This window comes from Callospermophilus lateralis, chromosome 2 (assembly GCF_048772815.1).
Source record: "Callospermophilus lateralis isolate mCalLat2 chromosome 2, mCalLat2.hap1, whole genome shotgun sequence".
Lineage (NCBI taxonomy): Eukaryota > Metazoa > Chordata > Mammalia > Rodentia > Sciuridae > Callospermophilus > Callospermophilus lateralis.
This window is the reverse complement of record NC_135306.1, coordinates 180,298,955-180,322,007: the sequence shown is the minus strand read 5'-3', so window position 1 is coordinate 180,322,007 and position 23,053 is coordinate 180,298,955. Positions and strand designations below refer to the sequence as shown.

Here is a 23,053-nt window from a genome sequence, read left to right as displayed (position 1 = left end):
CTTTAGCAGTCTCTGGCATCAAGGCTCTTTTTATAATATTAAGATGCTTTGTATATAATTCACTATGTTGGCATTTGCAGAAGAAATATTAGGTAAAACTACAGATTCCTTACAATGAATCAAGGCAGTGTCACCAAATTATACTAGTAATTATACACTTCATCACAACTTTGTCGTATTAGTGCCAAGCATTTGCAGGGGGGGGAAAGCTAGTTTCACTTAAGAATAATCCTCAATGAGGCAGTAAAAACTATTACCTGAAGAGTACCCATATGATCGAGTAATGAGACAAATTAACTAGTTTTTCCCCAAACATTTTTTTTTTAATTTGGAAAAATGACATACTATGTTTCTTTAGACTTGAGTATTTTCTTTAAAATTAATGAAGTGAATCTGTTGCTTCAAGGAAAACAACTGACAGTATTTGTATTTATTGTCAGTGATAAAATCTGATGTACTTTATTCTACAGTGTTCAAGACTTTACTGATGAGATTGGTGGCAAGATTAATGTTATTTTTTGATACTATAAAATGAAATATATATCCTAAATATAATGTCTAAAACCATAATGTTTTTAGAAGAAAACGCAGGATCCATGTTCATAACCTTGGATTTGGCAATGAATTCTAACTATTACAACAAAGCACAAGAAACAAACAAACAAAAAAACCCCAATAAGACAAATTGGGGTTCATTAGAATTTAAAACAAATGAAAAAACAGCCTACTTAATGGAAGGAAATATTTCAAATTAGATAAGAGTTTAAAGTCTAGAGTATATAAAGAACTCCTACAACTTAATAACAAAATTAAAAGAAAAATCAAAACTACAATGAGATACCACACTTAAAAGAATAGCTATGTTTTTTGTTTTTAAAGTGTTAGGATGTGGATAATTGAAACCATCGTGCATTCCTGCTTAGGATATAAAATGGTGCAACTGTTATGAAAAACAGTTTGGTGGTTTCTCAAAAATTTCATCAATGAATATTGACATGATACAGTAATTCTATTCCTAGGTATATACCCAAAATAATTGAAAATACAAACTCAGATACTTATATGCCAATGTTCATTACAGCAAATTATTCATATAGTGAAAAAATGGAAACAACCTAAGTGTCCATCAAGAGATGAATGGGTAAACCAAATATGATGTAATATACAATGGAATATTATAGAGCCATAAAAAGAATTGAATATTCTAATTATTAAGCTATAAAAAGAATGAAGATCTGATATATGCTACAATACAGATAAAACTTAAAAACAGTATTCTAAGTCAAAGAAGCCAGACACACAAAGACAAATACTATGATTCCATATATATGGTCAAATTAATAGAGATAAAAAAATATAAGTTACCATCCACTGGAAGAAAGGGTGAATGGAGAGATATTGCTTAATGGGTAGAGATTCTGTTTGGCTAATAAAGTTTTGGAAATAGGTAATGATGATGGTTGCAGAACAATGTGAATGTAATTAATAATACCAAATTGTACACTTATAACTACAATATCATCAAAATGACAAATTTTATGTTTATGTTTTTAACTATAACTTTTTAATTTGAAAAAAATAAAATGTGTGAATTTTTGGAAGATCTATATCACTGAGATAATATTTCCATACGGTCAATTAATATGCCATGAAACCGCGCATGCATGAAAAATACATTCAAAGGGCAAGACAAATCAACAGGTTTTAATGTAACAACAGAGCATGAACAGTTCAAAAAACTGTCATTTGTTGGGCTGGGGTTATGGCTCAGCGGTAGAGCGCTCACCCTGCACGTGCAAGGCCCTGGGTTCGATCCTCAGCACCACATATAAGTAAATAAAATAAAGTTATTAAAAAAAGTTAAAAAAACTGTCATTTGTCAAGTTTTGAGTAGCAAATAAAAATATTCATAATGATCTGAAAAGGTCATTATAATACTATTCCCTTTCCCAACTATATAACTTTATGGTGCTAAGTTTTGCTCATGTACATTAACCAAAAAAATATAAAATAACTGAAGGTAGAAGCAGATATGAAAGTAGCATTCATGTTAATAGTTTTAAAAAACAGTTGTTTAAAAAAAAGTGTTAATAAGTAGAACTCCAGTTTATTTTAAATATTTTAAAATTTTGTTTTAATTTCTATTTAGTAAATATCAATAGATTTAACCCACATAAACCAAAGTATTTGAAATCCTCAATAATCTGAGGACTTTAAAGGTGCCCTGAAACAAATAATTTACAAATGAGCAGAATATAAATCTGTTATCAATATTTACCTTCTTAAAAGCACTAAAATACTTACTTATGAGTGACATCTAGTGGTCACTCAAGTTACCAATGGAAGAAATTTTTCTCTCATTGTCATTTGAAGAAACTGCTAATTGCAAATTCAAAACTCAAATCCCTCTATTCTTTTTAAACCCCTCCTCTTTCTTTTTGCAGTGCTGGGGATTAAACACAGGCCTCTGCCTGCTAGGTAAGCACTCTACCAGACTGAGCTATACCTCCAGCCCCCTCAAACCCGTTCTATTATTATAAGCAATAGGCAGGGCAGCTAACTACAAAAATTACACATAATGCTTTCAAATACATACTCAAAGTACTGAACCTTCTTAAAAATTCTCATGTGTACACTTTTATTTCACAAACAGTTTTTTAAAACAATACATTTAAAGTAGACTTCAGCACTGAAAGAATTTTTATTATGACTTTATTTCTAATCAAATAATCTCTAAGATCATCTCTCAAGCAGTGATACTTGGAACTCAGAAACCATTCTTGACAACAACCTTAACCACCACCAACAAACAATTTATCATTCAAGTTTTTCCAAGATTACATCCAGAATTTCAACTCTGTCTTCTTTCCTTCATCCTTATTGCCTTTATTTAGCTTCAGATTCAATTTGTGCCTGAAACCATGCCTTGTAAAATTCAAATTTTACCATGTTGCTTCCCTATTTAAATCCCTCCAAGGACTCTCCTTTGCTTTTCAGTTTAGGTGTGGCATACTTGGCCTTCCATCACCCCTTTATCTCTTCCTATCTTTAACTTTATGCTCCAGGAGAACAAAATATTTTCTCTGTAAAGGACCATGTTAAATACTTTAGGTTTTGTTGGTCATAAGGTCTCTACAGAAACTACCCAAACCTACCACTGTAGTGGAAAAGCAACTGTATGGAAATACATACATTTCCAAACAGTGTCTTTGGGCCATGTTCCAATAGCACTGTTATATAAGAATAGTCTGGTTGCAGTGGTGCACGCCTGCAATCCCAGCGACTCAGGAAGTTGAGACAGGAGGATCGCAACCTCGTGATCAGCTTCAACAATTTAGTGAGGCCCTAAGCAACTTAGCAAGACCCTGTCTCAAAACAAAACATAACGTAAAGGGCTGGGAACACTGCTCAGTGGTAAAGGGACCCTGACTTCCATCTTCAATAATTCCCCTGCCCAGTCAATAAAAAAGGCTGATGACAAGATTTGGTCTATATCCATAGTTTGCCAGTCTCTGCCCTTGAATTGCTTACAATTTCTTGCATACATCACACACCAAGGTTTGATAGCAAATGGAATGTGTGCTGTATAATCTTATGTCTTAAAAATTATGTCAGTTTTAATTTCCAGTACACTATATTAACAAATATAAATACTCTACATAAATGCCCTTTAAGATTTTCTACAGTTTTTTTTTAGAGTGACAAAGGATTCTAAGGTCAGAAAGTTTGATAACTGCTTATCTGTTTCATTGCAATTTTCTCATTTTATAAAAAAGAAAATGAAGGCATATCCATGAACACAAGGTTGGCAGAAGCATATACAATTATTATGTATTGTATTTATGTCAGAAGTAGATATTATTTTATATATGTTTATATATGTCATATTAATTTATAGTTTTAAGTTGCTCCTTATTTAATGCTTCTCTTCTGGCATTAACAGAGACTTAGAAATTTAGAACTGGAAGACTATTAGAACATTCTATCTACAAAAGTGAGATAACTGACATAACTGAGGCTAGAATTCAAAAAGATGAGTTGTTTTTCTATTAAGGCTGAGTGTGTGGGCCATCTGAACTTCACTTAGTGTGTTTTTCTCCCCCTAGAAGCACAAGCAGAACTTGTAAGGTAGATAAATGCTGTAAAGAACAAATGAATTTTACATCTTCAGCATCACTGTTCCTTCCCTTCATGCAGACTGTCTGGAGGTATCAAGGTGCTCACTGTGTGGAGCACTCACCCTCGTCATCGCTACTACTAGAATGGATCTCAGGAGATGAATCAGACTGCGAAGATGAAAATTCTTCTTTCCATTTCTTGCGTTTCTTTGGTGGTGGCTCAGCTTTTACTTTTAGCTGTTTAACTTTGGGTTTCACAGAAGGAGCTTTTGTTGCAGTTTTTGATGCTGGAGGATCAGAAGTTTTACTGCTACTACTTGGCTTAGGCTGAACAGTTCTGTAATGTTACAAACAAACTTCATTAATACACTAAATCTTGTAAGACTAAAATAAATTAGGAAAAAAAAAGTGAGAATCACAGAAGAAAAAATTATTTAAAAACCCTCACCAACTCTTCCAAACTAAAATATATGCCCAATATATCAATAGTGACTCCCAGGAGGGTGTGGTGGTGCATGCCTCTCTCTAATACCAGCAGGCTTGGGAGGCTGAGGCAGGAATATCCAGAGTTCAAAGCCAGCCTCATTTTATGGACAAAAAAGAGGACTTCAGAAAAATTTCTTCTCTATGTTACAAAGAGCTTTTCACTCTAAATTCAATTATTTTCTGTATACTATATGTTTCCATAAAAGGACTAAGGCAAAGAAAAGGATGGTTATTTCATCATAGTATGAGTTTTCTAGTGTCCACCTCATTCTTTCAAAAGAATCACTATTTCAACAGGTACTAAAATTTTCAGAACTACCTATTATAACATCAAAAACAAGTCAGGCGAGGCACAGTGGCAGATGCCTATAATCCTAGCAGCTGGAGAGGCTGAAACAGGAGGATAGTGAGTTCGAAGTCAGCCTCAGCAATGGAGGCAGTAAGAACTCAGTAAGACCGTCTCTAAATACAAAATAGGGCTGGGGATGTGGCTCAGTGGTTGAGTGCCCCTGAGTTCAATCCCTGGTACCAAAAAGCAAACAAACAAACAAATAAACAAACAAATCAGTCTCTTCAACTGATGTAATCTTTTGTACAATGATATAGACAAAAATAGGCTATAAAAATGTAAAAATATTACAAAAGAAAACAAATACCTAATAGTTTGTGAAGGCTTATTTCTTGGTTTTTTGGAACACACACGGACATATTCCTTTTTGTTTGCATTTTCAATGAACTTCACATATATCCTTTTGTATTTAGTCTTTGCATCTCCAAAATATCCAAGGTACTAAGGAAAGAAACACCTTGAATTACATAATTGTACAATCTACACATAAATATTACTTTGTTGTCTGGACTCTCACTTGCATCCTTCATCTTCCCTGAAATGCAGCTCTGGCCAAGCTAGTTTTACCCTTTATAAAAATGATTCTAGGCTCATTTTTGACTGTAAGCCAATTCATATGGTTATAAAAGCAATCTCATTTGACAGATGCTTAGCTACTCAAATCTATTGAACAGCTATGAAAGTACAAAAGAATAACTTCTATCAGTCTTCTGGTAACTCAGGATATTTGGTACAATAATCAATACAAGAGTTCATGAGTCCATGTGAAACCTTTAGTCTAACACTAATCCCTTTCCTTTATTTTTTAAAAAAAGTTAAGCAACAGTCATTAAATTTTAAATAGCTAGGATTTACTGATTTTATTTTTAAAATTACACTATCAGAGTTTCATATACTATGTAGTTCAAATATTTTAAAATATTTAATATAAAATTTATTTAAATCTAAAATCATACTATATTTTCTCCTGGATCATTGTTGAAATATAGGAAGGCTAACATAAACAAGCATTCCACTTACACTATTTGTGGCTGCAAATTCTCTTTGCCCATCTCGAACTTCTGGAACAAATTTCTGTAATAAAGCTTTTTGTACTTTCCAAATAGCTGGGGGCTCTTTTCCTGTTTTTAAAGCCTCCTGTTGTAAGAAATTATTTATATTTTAGATTTATAGAATATCTTAGAGCTGAAAGAAATATTAAAAACCTCTTCAATCATTTATTTCTAATTACTACTGAATTTCTGTTATAATTATTTTTTTTCCCTTGCAGTGTTAGGATCAAATCCTGGGTTTCGCGCATGCTACGGAAGCATTCTACCACTAAGTTGTACCCCTAGCCCCTAGCAATACCTCTTATAAGCTGGTTATGTTATTCAGTCTCTGCTTAAATTCTTTCAAAAATAGGGAGCTCACTAACACATGTAGTACATTAACTTTTTGTTGGAAAATCTTCTGCTAATGATATTGTCATATATTATTTATGCAATGTTATAAAAGTATATACATATTTCAAAAGACCAGAAACAAATATACTAAAATATTTACAGTAGTTGATTATGAATGGAAGGAATATAGTTATTGAATGCTATGTTTTTGTTCTAGCTAATGCCATTCTTCTCTGCTCCAATGTAAGAAAAAAAAAAAGATAAAAGCAAAAGCAAGCTAACAAAAATTCAAAAATGTATTATCTTAAGCATGACTAAAATTTTCTTATTTAAAGTTATGAAATTAAGTCTAAATTATATTTTTACATGATAGTCTTGTTATTTTTCTTTAAGCTTCAAAATTATATAATTTACCATTTTCTATAAAAAGTCCTAATAACATATTGAGTTGGAAGCCTTGAAAAACTTAACATTTCAAAACTATGGTAATTACTAGCATCAACTGAATCTGACAGGTCAGAAACACATCACATCAAGATAAAGTTAAAACCATTTTCAATGATTTCCTTTTTCAAAATATCTAATATCTACTAGATATTACACTTAGAATAATTGTAAAAAATATAACACTTGTAATGGAAGTTAGATGAATGCTAATGAAGTCATCATGAAGGCTATAAATGCACTGTAAGTGAACTACAACCTTTAAACTTGTGAATGTTCACATCACCTTAAAAGTCTCTATGTCTTCTATCTTTACCACAAATTCATCACGCTCTCTGTATTGGCCTTCTCCTCCACTTTCTGTGTTTTCTTCATCTGTAAAACCTTCTATGGCAACAGTGTCCTGTTCTTTTGCAAACTGTTCTGAAGGAAGATCATCATGATCAACGGCTTTTGGGGGTTCCGTAGAATTTATATTTTCCAGAATGTTTACTGCAGATGAAGTAGATTGGAGAGATTCTTGCTTAACTGTACCCACAGTGGTGGAGGTAGTAGTGGTACTAGGAGTACTGGCAGATGGGCTAGTACTTGCCACCTGTAGGGCTTCTGAAACTAAATAAAGTAAATGCAAATCAGTAATACATATATTTAAAATTTACATGTTTTGAGTAAAATCTGAACAGTTTAAAAAGAAAAGTGTGATTATTTTTGCAATGAAATAGCTGAAGCAGTCAAAACCATTGGAAGAAATTAAGAATAGCTGACAATTTCCAAGAATCAAAGTTGTGAGAACTGAATCTGGATGACAAGAAGATTGCAATGCAAACCTGCACATATGTAAGTATGTAGTATGTATCTTTATCCCCAACTCCACTTTAGGTAGAACAAAGACATATTAAAAGAATAATCACATAAAAGTGATATAGGGAAAGGTCAGGCAACTAAATCTATAAAGAAGTCGTAGAAAATGAAAGGCCAATTAGATGTGGGAGAGGAAAATATCCCCAAAATACTATAAAACAATACTAGAAACAAATGGGGGGAGGTATAAAGAAATATGTCAACAAATCAAATAACCTAGATGAAATGTGTCCCTAGAAGATACAAACTACTAAAAAGGCCTCAGGAAGAAAGGGAAAATCTAAATAGACTTATATATATATATATATATCCTCCAGGATAGTAGAAGAGCAAATAAATATATATATAAAGTAGTTTAGAAGCATCCTACAAACAACAAGCCAAATGGCTTTAATGATGAATTTTATCAACAGAGAATTAACACCAATCCTTTCCAAACTCCAAAAAAATAGAAGGAAACAATTCCCAACTCATTTTATAAGGCCAATATTATTCTAATACAAAAACTAGACAAAAACATCATGAGAAAACTACAGACCACAACATAAGCACAAAAATCCTGAACAAAATACAAGCAAATTTTCTAATATATAAAAAGAGTTATATAGGAGCTAGGGACATAGTGGTTAAGTGCATGATTAGCAGGCATGAGGCCATGGTTTCAATGCCTAGAACCAAAAAAGAAAAAAAAAAAAAAAAAGAATCACACAGTCATGACCAAGTGGTGTTTATCTTAAGAATATAGGTTAGTTTAATATCTTCAAATCAATGCTGCCCCCCTTTCGGTGACTCTAGACATTAAGGTAGGAGGATCCCAAGTTCGAGGCTAGCCTCTAAAACTTGGTGAGTCTCTTCCTTGAAATAAAAAATAGAGTTGAACCCAGTGGCACTCTACTACCATATGTGGCTCAGTGGTAGAGTGTCCCTGGGTTCAATCCTAGTACCACAAAAGAGGGGGAAGTCAGTCAATCAACACAATATACTATGTTAACAGAACAAAGAACTAAACCAAAGGATCATCTCAACACATGAAATAACACATTTGACAAAATTTAATACCGTTTCATGATAAAACAAACAAAGAAACAAACCTAAAAACAGAAGAGAATTTACCCAAATGATAGAGGATATCTAGAGAAAACTCACTATCACCATACTTAATGTTGAAAACTGGATGCTTTCTCCTAAGAAAGATATTTAAAGAAGTAAAATTACCTCCATTTGTTGATGACAGATCTTGTATATATAGAAAATTCTAAGGAATTTACTAAGACAGAATTAGTAAATGAGTTCAGCAAGACTGCAGGGAACAAGACCAATATATTTAACAATCAAATATATTTCTATAATACTTAATACTTAAAATACATAGTACTTAAAATGAAAAATCCCAAAATGAAAATAGAAACATAATTTACAACAGTACTGAAACAAAATATTTAGGAATAAATTTAAAGAAGTGCAAAGCTTACACTGTAAAAACTAAAAAACAGTGTTGGAAGAAAATTTTAAAGGTCCAACCACATAATTAGGAAAATACCCCATGTTCGTGGATTAGAAAACTTAACATTGGGGCTGGGGTTGTGGCTCAGTGATAGAGCTCTTGCCTAGCATGTGTGAGGCCCTGGGTTCAATCCTCGGCACCACATAAAAATAAATAAAGATATTGAGTCCAACTACAACTAAAAGAATATATATATATATACACATTAAAAAAAAAGGAAAACGTAACGTTGTTAAGATGGCAATACCCCTCAAATTGATGTACAGATTCAACTCAACCCCTATAAAAATTCTAGCTGTATTTTTTCCCCATAAATTGGCACACTGATTCTAAAATTCATGGAAATGAAAGAGACCCAGATAGCTGAAAAACCCAGAATAGTAGAAGAGCAAATTTGGAAGACTCACTTCCAATTTTAAAATGTACTATAAAACTACAATAATCAGGGCAGCATGATATTAACATACACAAATATAGTCATAGTCAAATATAGTCACAGAGTAGTGGAGCAGAAAGACCTTCTGGACTCCTGTATTTCCAAAAATTTTCAACAAAAGTACTAAAACCATTAAGTAGGGAAAGAACAATCTTTTCAACAAATGGACAGCCACAAAAGAAAGAACAAAGTTGGACCTCCACTCACACCATATAGATTTAGATATAGAAGCTAAATTTTTAAAAAAAATTTTACTTATAAATGGACACAATCTATTTATGTATGTATGTATGTATGTATGTATGTATGTATGTGATGCTGGGGATGGAACCCAGTGCCTCACAGGTATTAGGCAAGCAAACTATCACTGAGCCACAATCCCAGCCCCCTAGAAGCTAAAATAATTAAATTCTTAAAGGAAACAGGTGTAAATCTGTTTTTGTTTTTGAAACAGAGTCTCACTAAGTTGTTTAGGGCCTTACTGAAATGTTTAGGCTAGACTCGAACTTGTGATTGTCATACCTCAGCCTCTAAGTCACTGGGATTACAGGTGTGTGTCACCATGGGTGCCCTTGAGATAAAGTTTTAGAAATGCCACCAAGAGCATATGTGACCAAAGAAAGCAAAACAAATTTCATCCAAATGTAAAACTAATACCATCAAGAAAGTGAAAAGATAACCTACAGAATGGAAAACAATCATAAATAGTAATAATATACTTATCAAAGATTTATATCCAGAATACTAACATAACTCATACACCTCAATAATGAAAAGACAAATAATTTAAAAAATGGGCAAAGGATCTGAATAGACATTGTCCCAAGAAGATATTAAAAATAACCAGCCAGGCGCAGTGGTGCATGCCTGTAATCCCAGCGGCTCCTGGAGGCTGAGATGGGAGGATGGCAAATTCAAAGCCAGCCTCAGCAATGGCGAGGTGCTAAGCAACTCAGCAACACCCTATCTCTAAATAAAATACAAAACTGGGCTGGGGATGTGGCTCAGTAGTTGAGTGCCCCTGAGTTCAATCTCTGGTGCCTGCCCTCTCTCCACCAAAAAAAAAAAAAAAGCATATGAAAGGCCACTCAAGGAGTCATTAGGTAAATGCAAATCAAAATGAGATACAACTTTTACACCTATAGGATGGCTTTAGTTAGTAATACACATGACAAGTGTCAGCAAGAATGTGGAATAATTGCAGGCCTCATACAATGTAAATGGGAATGTAAAACAGTACAGGCTCTTTGGGTATCAAGTACAGCCATTCCTCCATTTCACATGGACATATGATATGACTGAGGAATTTCACTTCTGGACATGTAGAAAAATAAAAATAAACACACACACAAAAAAACTTGTACATGGGGGAAAAAACAAATTTGTACATGGAACTGGGAAAGTAACTCAGTGGTAGAATGATTACCCAGCAAGTGTGAGGCCCTGGATTCCATTCCTAGCAATGCAAAATAACACAAAATCTTGTACATGACTGTTCATAGCAGTGGTATTCAAAATAACCAAAATTGGGGGGGACCCCAAATGATCATTAACTGGTGAATGGATAATCAGGTGCTGATACATGGTAGGTACATCATGGATAAATGCTGAAAACATGCTAAATTAAGGAAGCTATCCAGAGAAGGTCATCTATTCTATGATTTTATATGAAATGTCCAAAATAGTTAAATACCCTCTCCCTCTATGGATAGTTACTGAAACCAAGTGATACATGAATTTATTTCATCATGCTAATTTCTCTACTTTTATGTATGTTTAAAATTTTCCGTTATAAAAAATTAAGCAGGTCTCTCTCTGCTTCCTGGTGCTATGTCCTGAGCTGCTTTTCTCCAGCACACTCTTCCACTATGATGTTCTTCTGCCTCATCTAGAGCACAAAGCAATGAAGCCAGCTGATTATGCGCTGAAATTTCTGAAACCCCAGAAACAGAGTTTCATGTTTCCTTTAATTGGTGGGAAGCATGTAAACTGATTGGTGGTGAATGTAAGTCAATGTGGCGAGTGGTAAGTGGGGAGTGCTAGGGACTGAATCGGAGTGGGTTTGTTCCGTGCTTTTGTATTTATGACAGGGTGTATACTGGTGTTCTGTGTAACAAAAAAGAATAAAAAATAAAATAAAACAGCATTGCTGAAAGGATGAGAAAGAAGAAAATATGGAATGGAATTTAACAAAATCACATTACATGCATATATAAATGTACCACAGGGAATTTCACCTTTGTGTATGTGGAAAATACCAATTAAAAATAAATCAGTAGCTGGGCAAGGAAGAGCAATCGAGTAGAGAAAGGAGAATGGGGGAGGGAAGAGGGGAGAGAGAGTGGAGGGAATGGTGACTGAAATAAAATTCCATGCATGTATGACTTTGTTAAAATGAACTCACTACGTATTATAAAGCTCTAATAAAAGAAAAGTAAAAATAAGAAAGCATAGATCCAAAGCTAAAAAAAAAAAAAAAAGTCAGTGTAGTCATGGAGAATTTAGGTTGTCATACAGTGCAAGGCCTACAACTGGATGCTGTATAAAAGAATGTGCCTGGAAGAATTTTAAGCAATTAAAGAGACTGAGACTCAAGAACAGTAGCCATCTTAATTACTTCTCATTATTTCGTTAGTTTTCATTACTTCATCCATGACCTAGTATTTCTGTGTGTTAATGTCTGTAATGAATAAAAAATTAATTAAAATATTATTTTAAAAAGTTAAACAGGGTTGGGAATACAACTCAGTGGTAAACTGCATACTTTTATTAGTATGTGTGAGGTACTGGGTTTAATTCCCAACACACACACACACACACACACACACACACACAAAGTTAAACCAAAAAAAAAAAAAAGTGTAACTTCTAAATTAGTTGAGGGAAATTTATTGATATTGTACAATGCCCTTTATAATGAGTTTTAAAACACACTAATCAGAAGTGTACTGTATAGCGATGCATACTAAAGTGGAAAATTTATAAAAAAAAAAAAAAAAAAAAAACCTAGGGAATGCTGGGCATTATGGCGCAAGCCTGTAATTCCAGCTACAAAATAAACTGAGGCAGGAGGATCCAAATTTGAGGCCAGTTTTGGGCAACTTGGTGAAACCCTGTCTCAAAATAAAAGAGCAGTAGCGCTCTTGCCTCAATGTTCAAGGCCTTGAGTTCAATATCCAATATTGTCCCCGCCCCACCCCACCCCCCAAAAAAAGAGAAAGAAAAGCGGAATATCATCCAAATCAATTAGTGATTAGTGGTTAGCTCTAGAGTGCATATTAAAACTCAATTTATTTTTGTATTTTCTTGCTTTCCAATTAATGGAATTTAATGCCACAAATTTTCTTCTTTGTTCCTCATTCTGGCCACATCCCATTAGTTTCAATGCTCCACCCTCCATTCCAAGCAATATGTCATTTTGGTTTTGGCTTCCTTTTTAAGCCAATATTTAGAAGGGTGGATATTTCTTTCTTTTTTTCTTTTGCAAATATATGAAATTACTGCATGGTGGTCAGAGAATATGACTTGAATAATGCCTGCAATTTTCAAATTTAGGGAAATTCTTTTGTATACTTTTAACTTTGTTACATTTCCATATGTGAGTTACATTTCACAAGAAAAACATGTTTTGAAAGAAAACACAGATATGGAAAAACACTGAAAAATGTGAACAACAACAAAATTAGTATGGCAATGTTAGAAATCATTAAATGAGTAAAAGAATATTTTTATTATGTTAATAAGAAATTTAACTGTAGCAAAATTTTATGCACCTACTTATGAATTTAAAACATAACAAGTAAACAGTATTAGAAAAACAATAAAACATAGTGGGAAACTTTAACACACCTTTCTCAGGAATCAACAGATCAAGCAATCTAAAAATAAATAAGGATAGAGAGGATTTTAAAAATCTTTTTATTATTATAAAATTTTAAACATACACAAAGTAGAGAATACAAATCTTCATGTACTACATAACTCAACCTTAACAAGCATAAACATTTTGTTTCTTGGGGTTTTTTTTTGAAGGATAGGAGATATAGGGGATTGAACGAAGGAGCACCTTGCCACTGAGTATATCCCCAGTACTATTTTATCTTTGAGACAGGGTCTTGCTGAATTGCTGAGGCTGGCCTTGAACTTGTGCTCATCCTTCCTCACTCCCAAGTTGCTGGGATTACAGCTGTATATCCACCACAAACTTTAAAAAAATTTTTTTTTAGTTGTTGATGACCTTTATTTTATTTATTTGTATGCAGTGCTGAGAATGGAACCCAAGACATATGATAGGCAAGCGCTCTACCACTGAGCCACAACCCCAGCTCTACCACAAACGTTTTTGATATACTTGTTTTATCTATCACTGTATGTCTGTAAAATGCAAATCCCAGACATGTTATCCTCCTCCAAAATATAATACATGTACAGCTGGGCACAATGGCGCATGCCTGTAATCCCAATGGCAGGGGAGACTGAGGCAGGAGGATCACAAGTTCAAAGCCAGCCTCAGGAAAAGTGAGGTGCTAAGCAACTCAGTAAGGCCCTGTCTCTAAATAAAATACAAAATACAAAATAGGGCTTGATATGTGGCTCAGTGGTTGAGCGCTCCTGAGTTCAATCCCCAGCACCCCCACCCCAATAGTAACACATATACATTTTCTTATATAACTGCATGTCATTTATTATGCTTAAAAATTTAAAAAGACATAAAGAATTTGAACAATGTCATCTATACTTAGTACTTGAGAAGAATATATCAAAATTAAACATTTAACAACCCACTAACAAAATTTTGATCAACTTCTAAACATGGACATATTCCCTAAACAAAATATGAATTAATTTTTTTAAATAACAAACTACTTTTAACAGAGGAGAACACCTGCCCGTTTCTCACAACTCTCAAAACTAAAATGAGAACTGAACAGACACTTCTCTGAAGAAGATATACAAGTGATCAAAAATATATGAAAAAAAGTGTTCAACATCTTTAGTAATTAGAGAAATGCAAGTCAAAACTACTCTAAGATTCCATCTCACCTCAGTCAGAATGGCAATTATCCATAATACAAGCAATAATAAGTGTTGGAGAGGATGTAGGGGAAAAGGTATACTCATACATTGCTGGTGGGACTCCAAATTGGCGCAACTACTTTGGACAGCGGTGTAGATTCCTCAGAAAACTTGGAATGGAACTGGCATTTGACCTAGCTATCCCACTCCTTGTTTTATATACCCAAAGGACTTAAAAACAGCATACTATAGTGACATAGCCACACTAATGTTCATAGCATCTGAATTCACAATAGCTAAACTGTGGAACCAACCTAAATGCTCATCAATAGATGAATGGATAAGGAAACTGTGTTGTATACACACAATGGAATATTACTCAGTATTAAAAGAGAATAAAATTATGGCATTTGCAGGTAAATGGATGGAGTTGGAGAATTTTATGCTAAGCGAAGTAAGCCAATCCTAAAAAACTAAAGGCTGAATGTTTTCTCTGATTAGTGGATGCTGATCTATGATTGGGTGGGGAGAATGTAAAGAATGGAAGAACTCTGGATTGGGCAATGGGGAAGGAAAGGAAGGGTTTATAAGGATAGGAAAGATGGTGGAATGAGGTGGACATCATTACCCTAGGTACATGTAGGATTGCACGAATGGTCTCTACACCATGTAAAACCAGAGACTTGAAATACTGTACTCCACTTGTGTACAATGAATTGAAATGCATTCTCTGCAACATACAACTAAGTAGAACACCTAAAAATTAAAAAAAAAACAAAAACTGAAATGACAAATTGCTTAAGAAAGACAATGAGAATACCATAAATTGAACAAATGGGATATGTCCTGAGCATAGTATAAAGAACACTAAAAGCTTACTATGCCATTTAATAGATAGAACAAGTAAAAATAAACTAAGCATTAAAGTGAAGAAGCCAGAAAGAGATTATTAAATTAAACCCAGGGAAGATGGGCGAAAGGATTAACATGAAGGCAGAAATTAAGAAAAAAGTATGTAAAGTGAAACAGGAAAGTATGGTTTTTTGAAAAACATCACTTAACAGGCAAAAACTTTTCATAAGCTAATAAGCAAAAAGATGCAAAAAAAATTATTAGGAGTAAAATAGCACACATAACTACAGAAGTAGAAAAAAAGACTAAAAACCTGTGTACAAGTGTATAACAACAAATTTTTAAAAATTAAATGAAAGAAACAATTTTCCTAGAAATTATACTTTTCTTAAATTTACCCAGATAGATCAAGCTACATCAGGGGGGGAAAAAGGGGGAAAGATAGCCAGATATATTCAAGTTCTACCAAATTCCTATTATATAGGGTAAACTTTTTTCCAAAGCTTAGACAAACATGAAAACTTTGCCATTTTAATCTGGAAGACTGATTTAATCTTGACTACAAAAGTAAACAAAATTAAGACTGAAACATACAAAACAAAATAAACCACTATAAACTAATCCATTTATGAGCCTAAGGATAAAATATTAACAAGGTAAATCTTTATAATGGATTAAAATAACTCATCACGACCAAGCACAGTTCATGACAGAAAAAATTTAGAAAGATTTTGCATTAGGAAACCAAGTAATAACATCACAGTACAGATTAATGACAGGGGAAAAGCATTTATCAGAAAAGCTCCAAAAAGTAAGTGACAGGCTGGGTGTGGTGGCACACACTTGCAATTCCAGTGGCTGAGGAGGCTGAGGCAGGAGGACCATGGGTTCAAAGCCAGCCTCTGCAAAAGCAAGGTGCTAATAAGCAACTCAGTGAGACTCTGTCTCTAAATAAAATACAAAATATGGCTGGATATGTGGCTCAGTGGTTGAGTGCCCCTGGTATCAAAAAAAAAAAAAAAAAAAAGCAACCGACAAACTGGGTGTAATAGCATAAGGCTGTAATCCCAGAGACTGGAAGGCTGAGCTAAGAAGATCACTAGTTCAAGGCCAGTGTCAGCAACTAAGTGAGGCCCTAAGCAATTTAGCAATACCCTGTTTCAAAAAGAAAAAGGAAAAAAAAGAGGGGAGGGTTTGGGATGTGGCTCAGTGGTTAAGTGCCACTGGAATCTGAGGAGCCAAAGGAAAAAAGCAACTGACGAAATTGAATAACAATTGTTTATTTTTTTTGGTTGGGTAAGGGAGTACTGGAAATTAAACCCAGGGGAGCTTTTCCTGAGTGCCCCTGTGTTCAATCCCTAGTACCAAAAAAAAAAAAAACAAAAGAAAGAAAAAAAGGTAGACTTCAGAATAAGAATTATTACCAAGCAAGAATTAATCTTAAATGTGTATACATCTAAAAGCAGCTCAAAATATAGAAAATAACTGAAAGTAAAAGACAAATCCACAAACATACTTGGTGATTACAACACTCTCTCAATTATTAAAAATAGATAATCAGCAAAGTGAACAACACTAAAAACCAACTTAATCTAATGGACACTTATAGAATAATCTATTCAATAACAAAATACATACTCTTTTAATGTATATGGAGAACACTCACTAAATCAACCATATTCTGGGCTACAAAGCAAACATATTTAAAAGCATTGCAATCTCACAATGTACATTCTCTGATCTTAATGGAATTTAACCAGAAATCAATGAAGGAAAGGCATCCAGAAAATCCTCACATAATTGAAATTTAAACAATCTAATCTAAAGAGCTTATGAATCGAAAAAGCAGCATTAAAGGAAAAATTTCAAATTCTGAACTAACGAAAATAAACATACAACATATCCAAACTGGTGAGAGGTACCTAAAACAATGCTTACTGTAGCAAAGAAATACCAAAAAGAAAAATACTAGAAAAGAGCAAAGCAAACTAAACCAAACAGAAGAAATAATGAAAACAGCAGAAATCAATGAAATTGTCAACAAAGGAGAAATGTTGGTGAAATTAAAGGTGATCTTTGGAAGTGATCAATAAAATCCATAAAATTTTGTGCACACTGACCAAGACAAAATGAGAGAAGATGCAGATTACTAACATCAGGAATGAAAGATGGAGAATCACTACAAAGCTACAGACACTACAAAGATAATGGCCGAAATGCCACCAGCAACAACTCTATATCCATAAATTGGATAAATTAATAAAATGAACCAGTTTCTTGAATGATACAAACTACCAAAACTACAGTTAAGAAGAAATAGACAAAATGAACACTTCTATTAATGAAAGAACTGAATTCATAAACTTTTTTCTGATAAAGAAAACTCCAGGTCCAGATGGTTTCATTGGCAAAATTGACCAAACATATGTGGAAGAAATAGTACCACCCGCCCCAATCTCTTGTACAAAATAGGAAAGACAGGGAAACTCCCCACCCATTTGTGAGGCCAGCAATAACTTGAAACCAAAACAGAAATGGGCATTAGAAAAGAAAATTACAGATAACTGTCATGAATACAGATAAGAAAAATCCTCCAAAAATATTAGAAAGTTGCATCCATCGATGTTTTTTAAAAGATGACATATGGGTGGAGGGCTGTGGCTGTGGCTCAGTGGTAGAGCGCTAACCTAACACATGCGAGGCCCTGAGCTTGATCCTCAGCACGATGTAAGAATGAATGAATGATGTATTGTGTCCAACTGCAACTGAAAAATATTTATTTATTATTTATTTTTATATACGTGGCAATAGTGGAATGTATTATACACTCATTACGTGACATATCACAACCAGTGGAGTTTATCTGGAGAATACAAGTCTGAGAATATATTTAAAAACTGATCAGTTTTAAATACTGATTAACTATAGAGACAGACTAAATAAGAAAACAAGACCATCTCAACAGAGGAAGGAATGGCACTTGAAAAAATTCAACCTCTATGAATTATAAAAACTGTCAGCAGGAGCCAGAATTGCCTGCCAAGCACACACAAGGCCCTAGGTTCCACACAGCAAAAAGGAGAAAGACAGAGAGGGAGAGGGAGGGAAAAGGAGAGGAAGGGGGAAGGGAGTGACTTTCTTATTTACAGATATCATCATTTTCTGGAGACAAAATCCTATAGAATCTACAAAAAGAAAAAAAGAGAAAGAAAAAAATCCTAGAATAATGAGTTGTACAAATCCACATGAATTAAGATCAATATGCAAAACTCAACTGTATTTTTATAATCTACCAATGGTTTATTTATAATCTACAGTAAATAATTGGAATTTGAAAATTCTGGGAGGCTGAGACAGAATTCCAACTTTGAGGCCAGCCTCAACAACTCAGCAAAACTCAGTCTCAAAATAAAAAGAACTGGGGATGTAGTTTGGTATAAATCACCCCTGGGTTCAATCCCTAGTCCCTGACCCCAGCAAAAAAAAAAAAAAAAAAAAAAAAAAAAAAAGTCAAATTGCTGCAGATTCAATGAAATCATAATCCAGCAGGCAAGGTTTCATTTAGATTAATATATAGCTTAAAGATGTATTTCTTTTGTAAAGATCAACACATTAATTTTATGGCATTACAATCTTATCTGTGACTTTGTTCTCATTGACTGATATAAAACAATTTTAAGCTTTTTAGAAATTTAATACCTGTGAGCAGTTATATAATTATTTTGTTTTTGTTTTGTTTCTAGGGTGTTTTTATTTTTTGCAGTTTGAAGATTGGGCCCAGGGTCTCATACATGCCAGGAAAATGCTCTTAACAATGGGCCACACCCCCAGCCCTTTCTTTCTTTTTTTCTTTTTAAGACAGAGTCTTGTTAAATTGCCCAAGGTGGCCTAGAAATTGAGATACTTCTGCCTCAGCCTCCCGGGTACTGGAATTACAGGCATGTGCACTGTACCTGGCCACATGGCAGCAATGAAAAGCAAAAAGAGGTCATTAGTGGAGAAAGAACAGTTTTTTCAATAACTGGTTCAGGAAAACTTGAACTTCCAAGTATGAAATAGGTTAACTTCAATCCACATCTCAGTCATATCTCAGGCCATATCCAAAACCAAATCAAAATGAATCACAGACTTAAACATTAATGAGATTCAAAACAAATCACCTCAAAATATGACTTTAGGAGACCAGAATAGGCATATAAATTATTTTGAGAAACTAGAGACCAAAGAAATTCTGAAAAGTAAATATTTTGATGAGAAATTTATGTATCAAAATGGAAAGGAAGTATCCTTCTCTGCACCAGGAAAAAAAAAGGATGACAAAGTTACCAGATATATTTAATCAATGGAAAAGGCACAAACTCAAATCTGCAGAACAAGGGCTAGGGATATAGCTTAGCTGGTAGAGTGCTTGCCTTGCATGCACAAGGTCCTGGGTTCAATCCCTAGCAATACATACACACCGCAGAAAAAGTCTCACAAATAAGAAACTTGTTTAAAAGGGGCTTTTCTGACCCTTTTTTGTTAATAAGATCTCTTTTTAATATGGCCTTTCTCCATACTGATTCAGAGAAAGATGATACTTAACCTGTGTTTAAATGCTTTCTTTTGAGATCCATTCTAGAGATTTGCTCATTTTGAGATAGGAATTTGGGGATACAGAGAAAGGGAAGCACCCAAGAACCACTGGAATGAAGCCTATACACCTGAACCGTTGGAATGCCAAATAAGCAACCTGTAAGCAATCCAGCACACTTCCTCGCCTGCACAAAGTAGCAAGGTAAGAGGGCAATATGCAAGCTCTAGAAAAACTGGCTTAAAATTGCTTAACTCCTCCCTGACTCCACCTGTCCAGTCCCTAACTACTGTCCCTCAGTAAATATTAACCAGACCAAAGTGCTGTTTCTTAATCCAGAGATGGTGCACATTCATCCTTGAAAGCATCTCTGCTTTTCTAAATCCTCTCTTGTCTGTGCCTCTGACACATTCTTTTTTTTTTTTTTTTAGAGAGAGAGGTAGAGAGAGAAAATTTTAATATTTATTTTTTAGTTATCGGTGGGCACAACATCTGTTTGTATGTGGTACTGAGAATTGAACCCGGGCCGCACGCATGTCAGGCGAGCGCGTTACCGCTTGAGCCACATCCCCAGCCCTCTGACACATTCTTAAATTCTTTTCTGCACTGTCAAGAATCTCACTCATCCTGAGTTCAGGTCCTCCTTTCTGGGAATTCCTTGGACCTCCTCCAGAAATGATTTCTCTAGGCTTTTTTGGGGAACAAACATGAGGAATAATTGTTAATAAGTTTGTTTTTCTCTTGTTAACCTATCTTTTGCTACAGGCACTAACAGCTAAAATCTATGAAATTTTCCTGTTGAAATATAAAATGCAAAACTTGTAGGAAAAAATTTTTGTGACCATGGGCTAAGAATTCTTATGATACAAAAAAAGCATAATTATAAAAAGAAAAATTGTTAAACTAGAGCTTATCACAACTTGAAACTTTTGCTAACAATGCCAAGTATGATGGCACACTCCTGTAATATCAGTGACTCAGGAGGATTCCAAGTTTGGTGTCAGCCTAAGCAATGTAGTGTCAAAATAATATAGAAAGGGCTGAGGATGTACTTTGGTGGTAGAACACCCCTGGGTTCAATCCCCAGTACTGGACAAATCACACAGAACTAGAAATGAGCCAGACTCCAAAACATATAAAGAATTCTCAAAACTCAAAATATTAAGAATAAAAAGACCAGCTGGGTGTGCTGCTTCACACCTGTAATCCCAGTGACTCAGGAGACTGAAGTAGTTTGAAGCTAGCCTCAGCAACCTTGCAAGACCCTGTCTAAAAATAAAAAAGACTGAGGAGTGTTGCTCAGTGGTAGACTGATTGCCTACCACATGAACCTCAAATACCTGCTTTATGCTATGTCAAAGAAACCACATTATAAAGACTACATACTGTATGATTCCATTTATATGAGAAAACAATATGGAGAAAGAATAAATCAATGAATGTCTGAGGATGGGGGTAGGAGTGATTAAAAAGGCACAACATAAAAAAAGTTGGGGGTTGATTGTTATAAAACTATGTGTTTATCAAAATGCACAGAATTGTACATAAACTTTACAGTATGGAAACTTAAAAATACAGTATCCATGGTGATATTTGTAAAATGTAAAAACAAGAGAAAAGAAGTGGGGAGATAAGTTCTTATTAAGAATACTAAAACAGGGGCTAAGGTTTAGTTCAGTGGTGGTGTGCTTGTTTTGCACTTATGAGGGACTGGGCTCAATTCTCAGCACCACATAAAAATAAATAAATAAATAAAGGTATTGTGTCCATCACAACTAAAAATATTTTAAAAAAACAACAACACTAAAACTAGGGGCTGGGATTGTGGCTCAGTGGAAGAGTGCTTGCCTAGCATGTGTGAGGCATTGGTTTTGATACTCAGCACCACATAAAAATAAATAAATATAAATAAAGGTATAAAAAATACTACAATTAATGCTTGTAGCTCTAGCACTTGCCTATCAGGCATTAGGGCATGGGTTCAATACGCAGCAATAGTGTTGGGGGAAGCTAATTAATTTAACAAAACAAATACTAATTTTAAAAAATAATGGATGAGAGATTATTGGGAAAAGACATCTAAGAAGTGACAAAAATTGCCCACATTCCCTACTGCTTCCTATTGAATACTAAGAAAACAATATATTTTACAACAGAGAGATCTGACAGTAAATACCTTAAGTAGAAACTGAATGTCGCCAACCTGACATGATATACCTCAGATACTAACACTATGAAGGGTACGATAATACTACCAATGTTGTTGCCAGAAGCATTTATCCTAAACCCAAACTTCTATATCCAATTCTCAGTTATAGGAAATTCAGAAGACAAAGGAAAATGTTAAATGACAGGAGGAAATAATCAGAGAAATGTAGAATGTGAGACATTCTTTAGGAAAACTTTTCTTGTGAATGTGTAGTATATTTGGGTGGGGCTAGGGGGGTGTTACTTGAACCCAGGAGCTTAATGCCTTTGAGCTACAACCCCAGCCCTTTAAAAAAATTCTCTAAGGGCTGGGATTGTGGCTTAGCGGTAGAACATTTGCCTAGCATGTGCAAGGCCCTGGGTTCGATCCTCAGCACCACATAAAAATAAATAAATAAAATAAAGATATCATGTCAAACTATAACTAGAAGTAAATATTAAAAAAAAAATCTTTAAATTTGGAGACAGGGTCTTGCTAAGTGGCCCATGAAGGCCTTAAACTTGCAGTCCTTGTGCCTCAGCCTTCCAAGATGATGGGATTACAGGCATGAGTCACTGGGTTGAGCAAGAAAACTCTTCTTGATTCTTCAATAATTCAGTGTGGAGTCGGATGCAGTGGTGCACACCTATAATCCTAGCAACCCAGGAGACTGAGACAGGAGGATCACAAGTTTGAGGCCAGCCTCAGCAAGTTACCCAAATCCTATCTCAAATAATAGAAAGGGCTGGAGATGTAGCTCAGTGGAAGAATACACTCCCTGGATCCAAAAATAATAATAACAATAATAATGTGGGAGGTGGGGAAGCAGACTGTGCTATAG

General features: G+C 34.4%; 1 protein-coding gene across 3 annotated transcripts in view; it reads right to left on the bottom strand.

Moving 5' to 3' along the window:
- The window catches only part of Qser1 (glutamine and serine rich 1), a 75,679-nt gene that overhangs the window by 11,918 nt on the left and 40,708 nt on the right, over positions 1-23,053 (bottom strand). For all 3 annotated transcript variants that reach the window (XM_076847015.1, XM_076847016.1, XM_076847017.1), the window contains exons 5-8: positions 7,069-7,394; positions 5,974-6,090; positions 5,261-5,394; positions 4,241-4,455 (exon numbers count right to left, since the gene is read on the bottom strand). In XM_076847015.1, the coding sequence (XP_076703130.1) occupies positions 4,241-4,455; positions 5,261-5,394; positions 5,974-6,090; positions 7,069-7,394 (792 nt within the window). The remainder of the gene's footprint in view (positions 1-4,240; positions 4,456-5,260; positions 5,395-5,973; positions 6,091-7,068; positions 7,395-23,053) is intronic.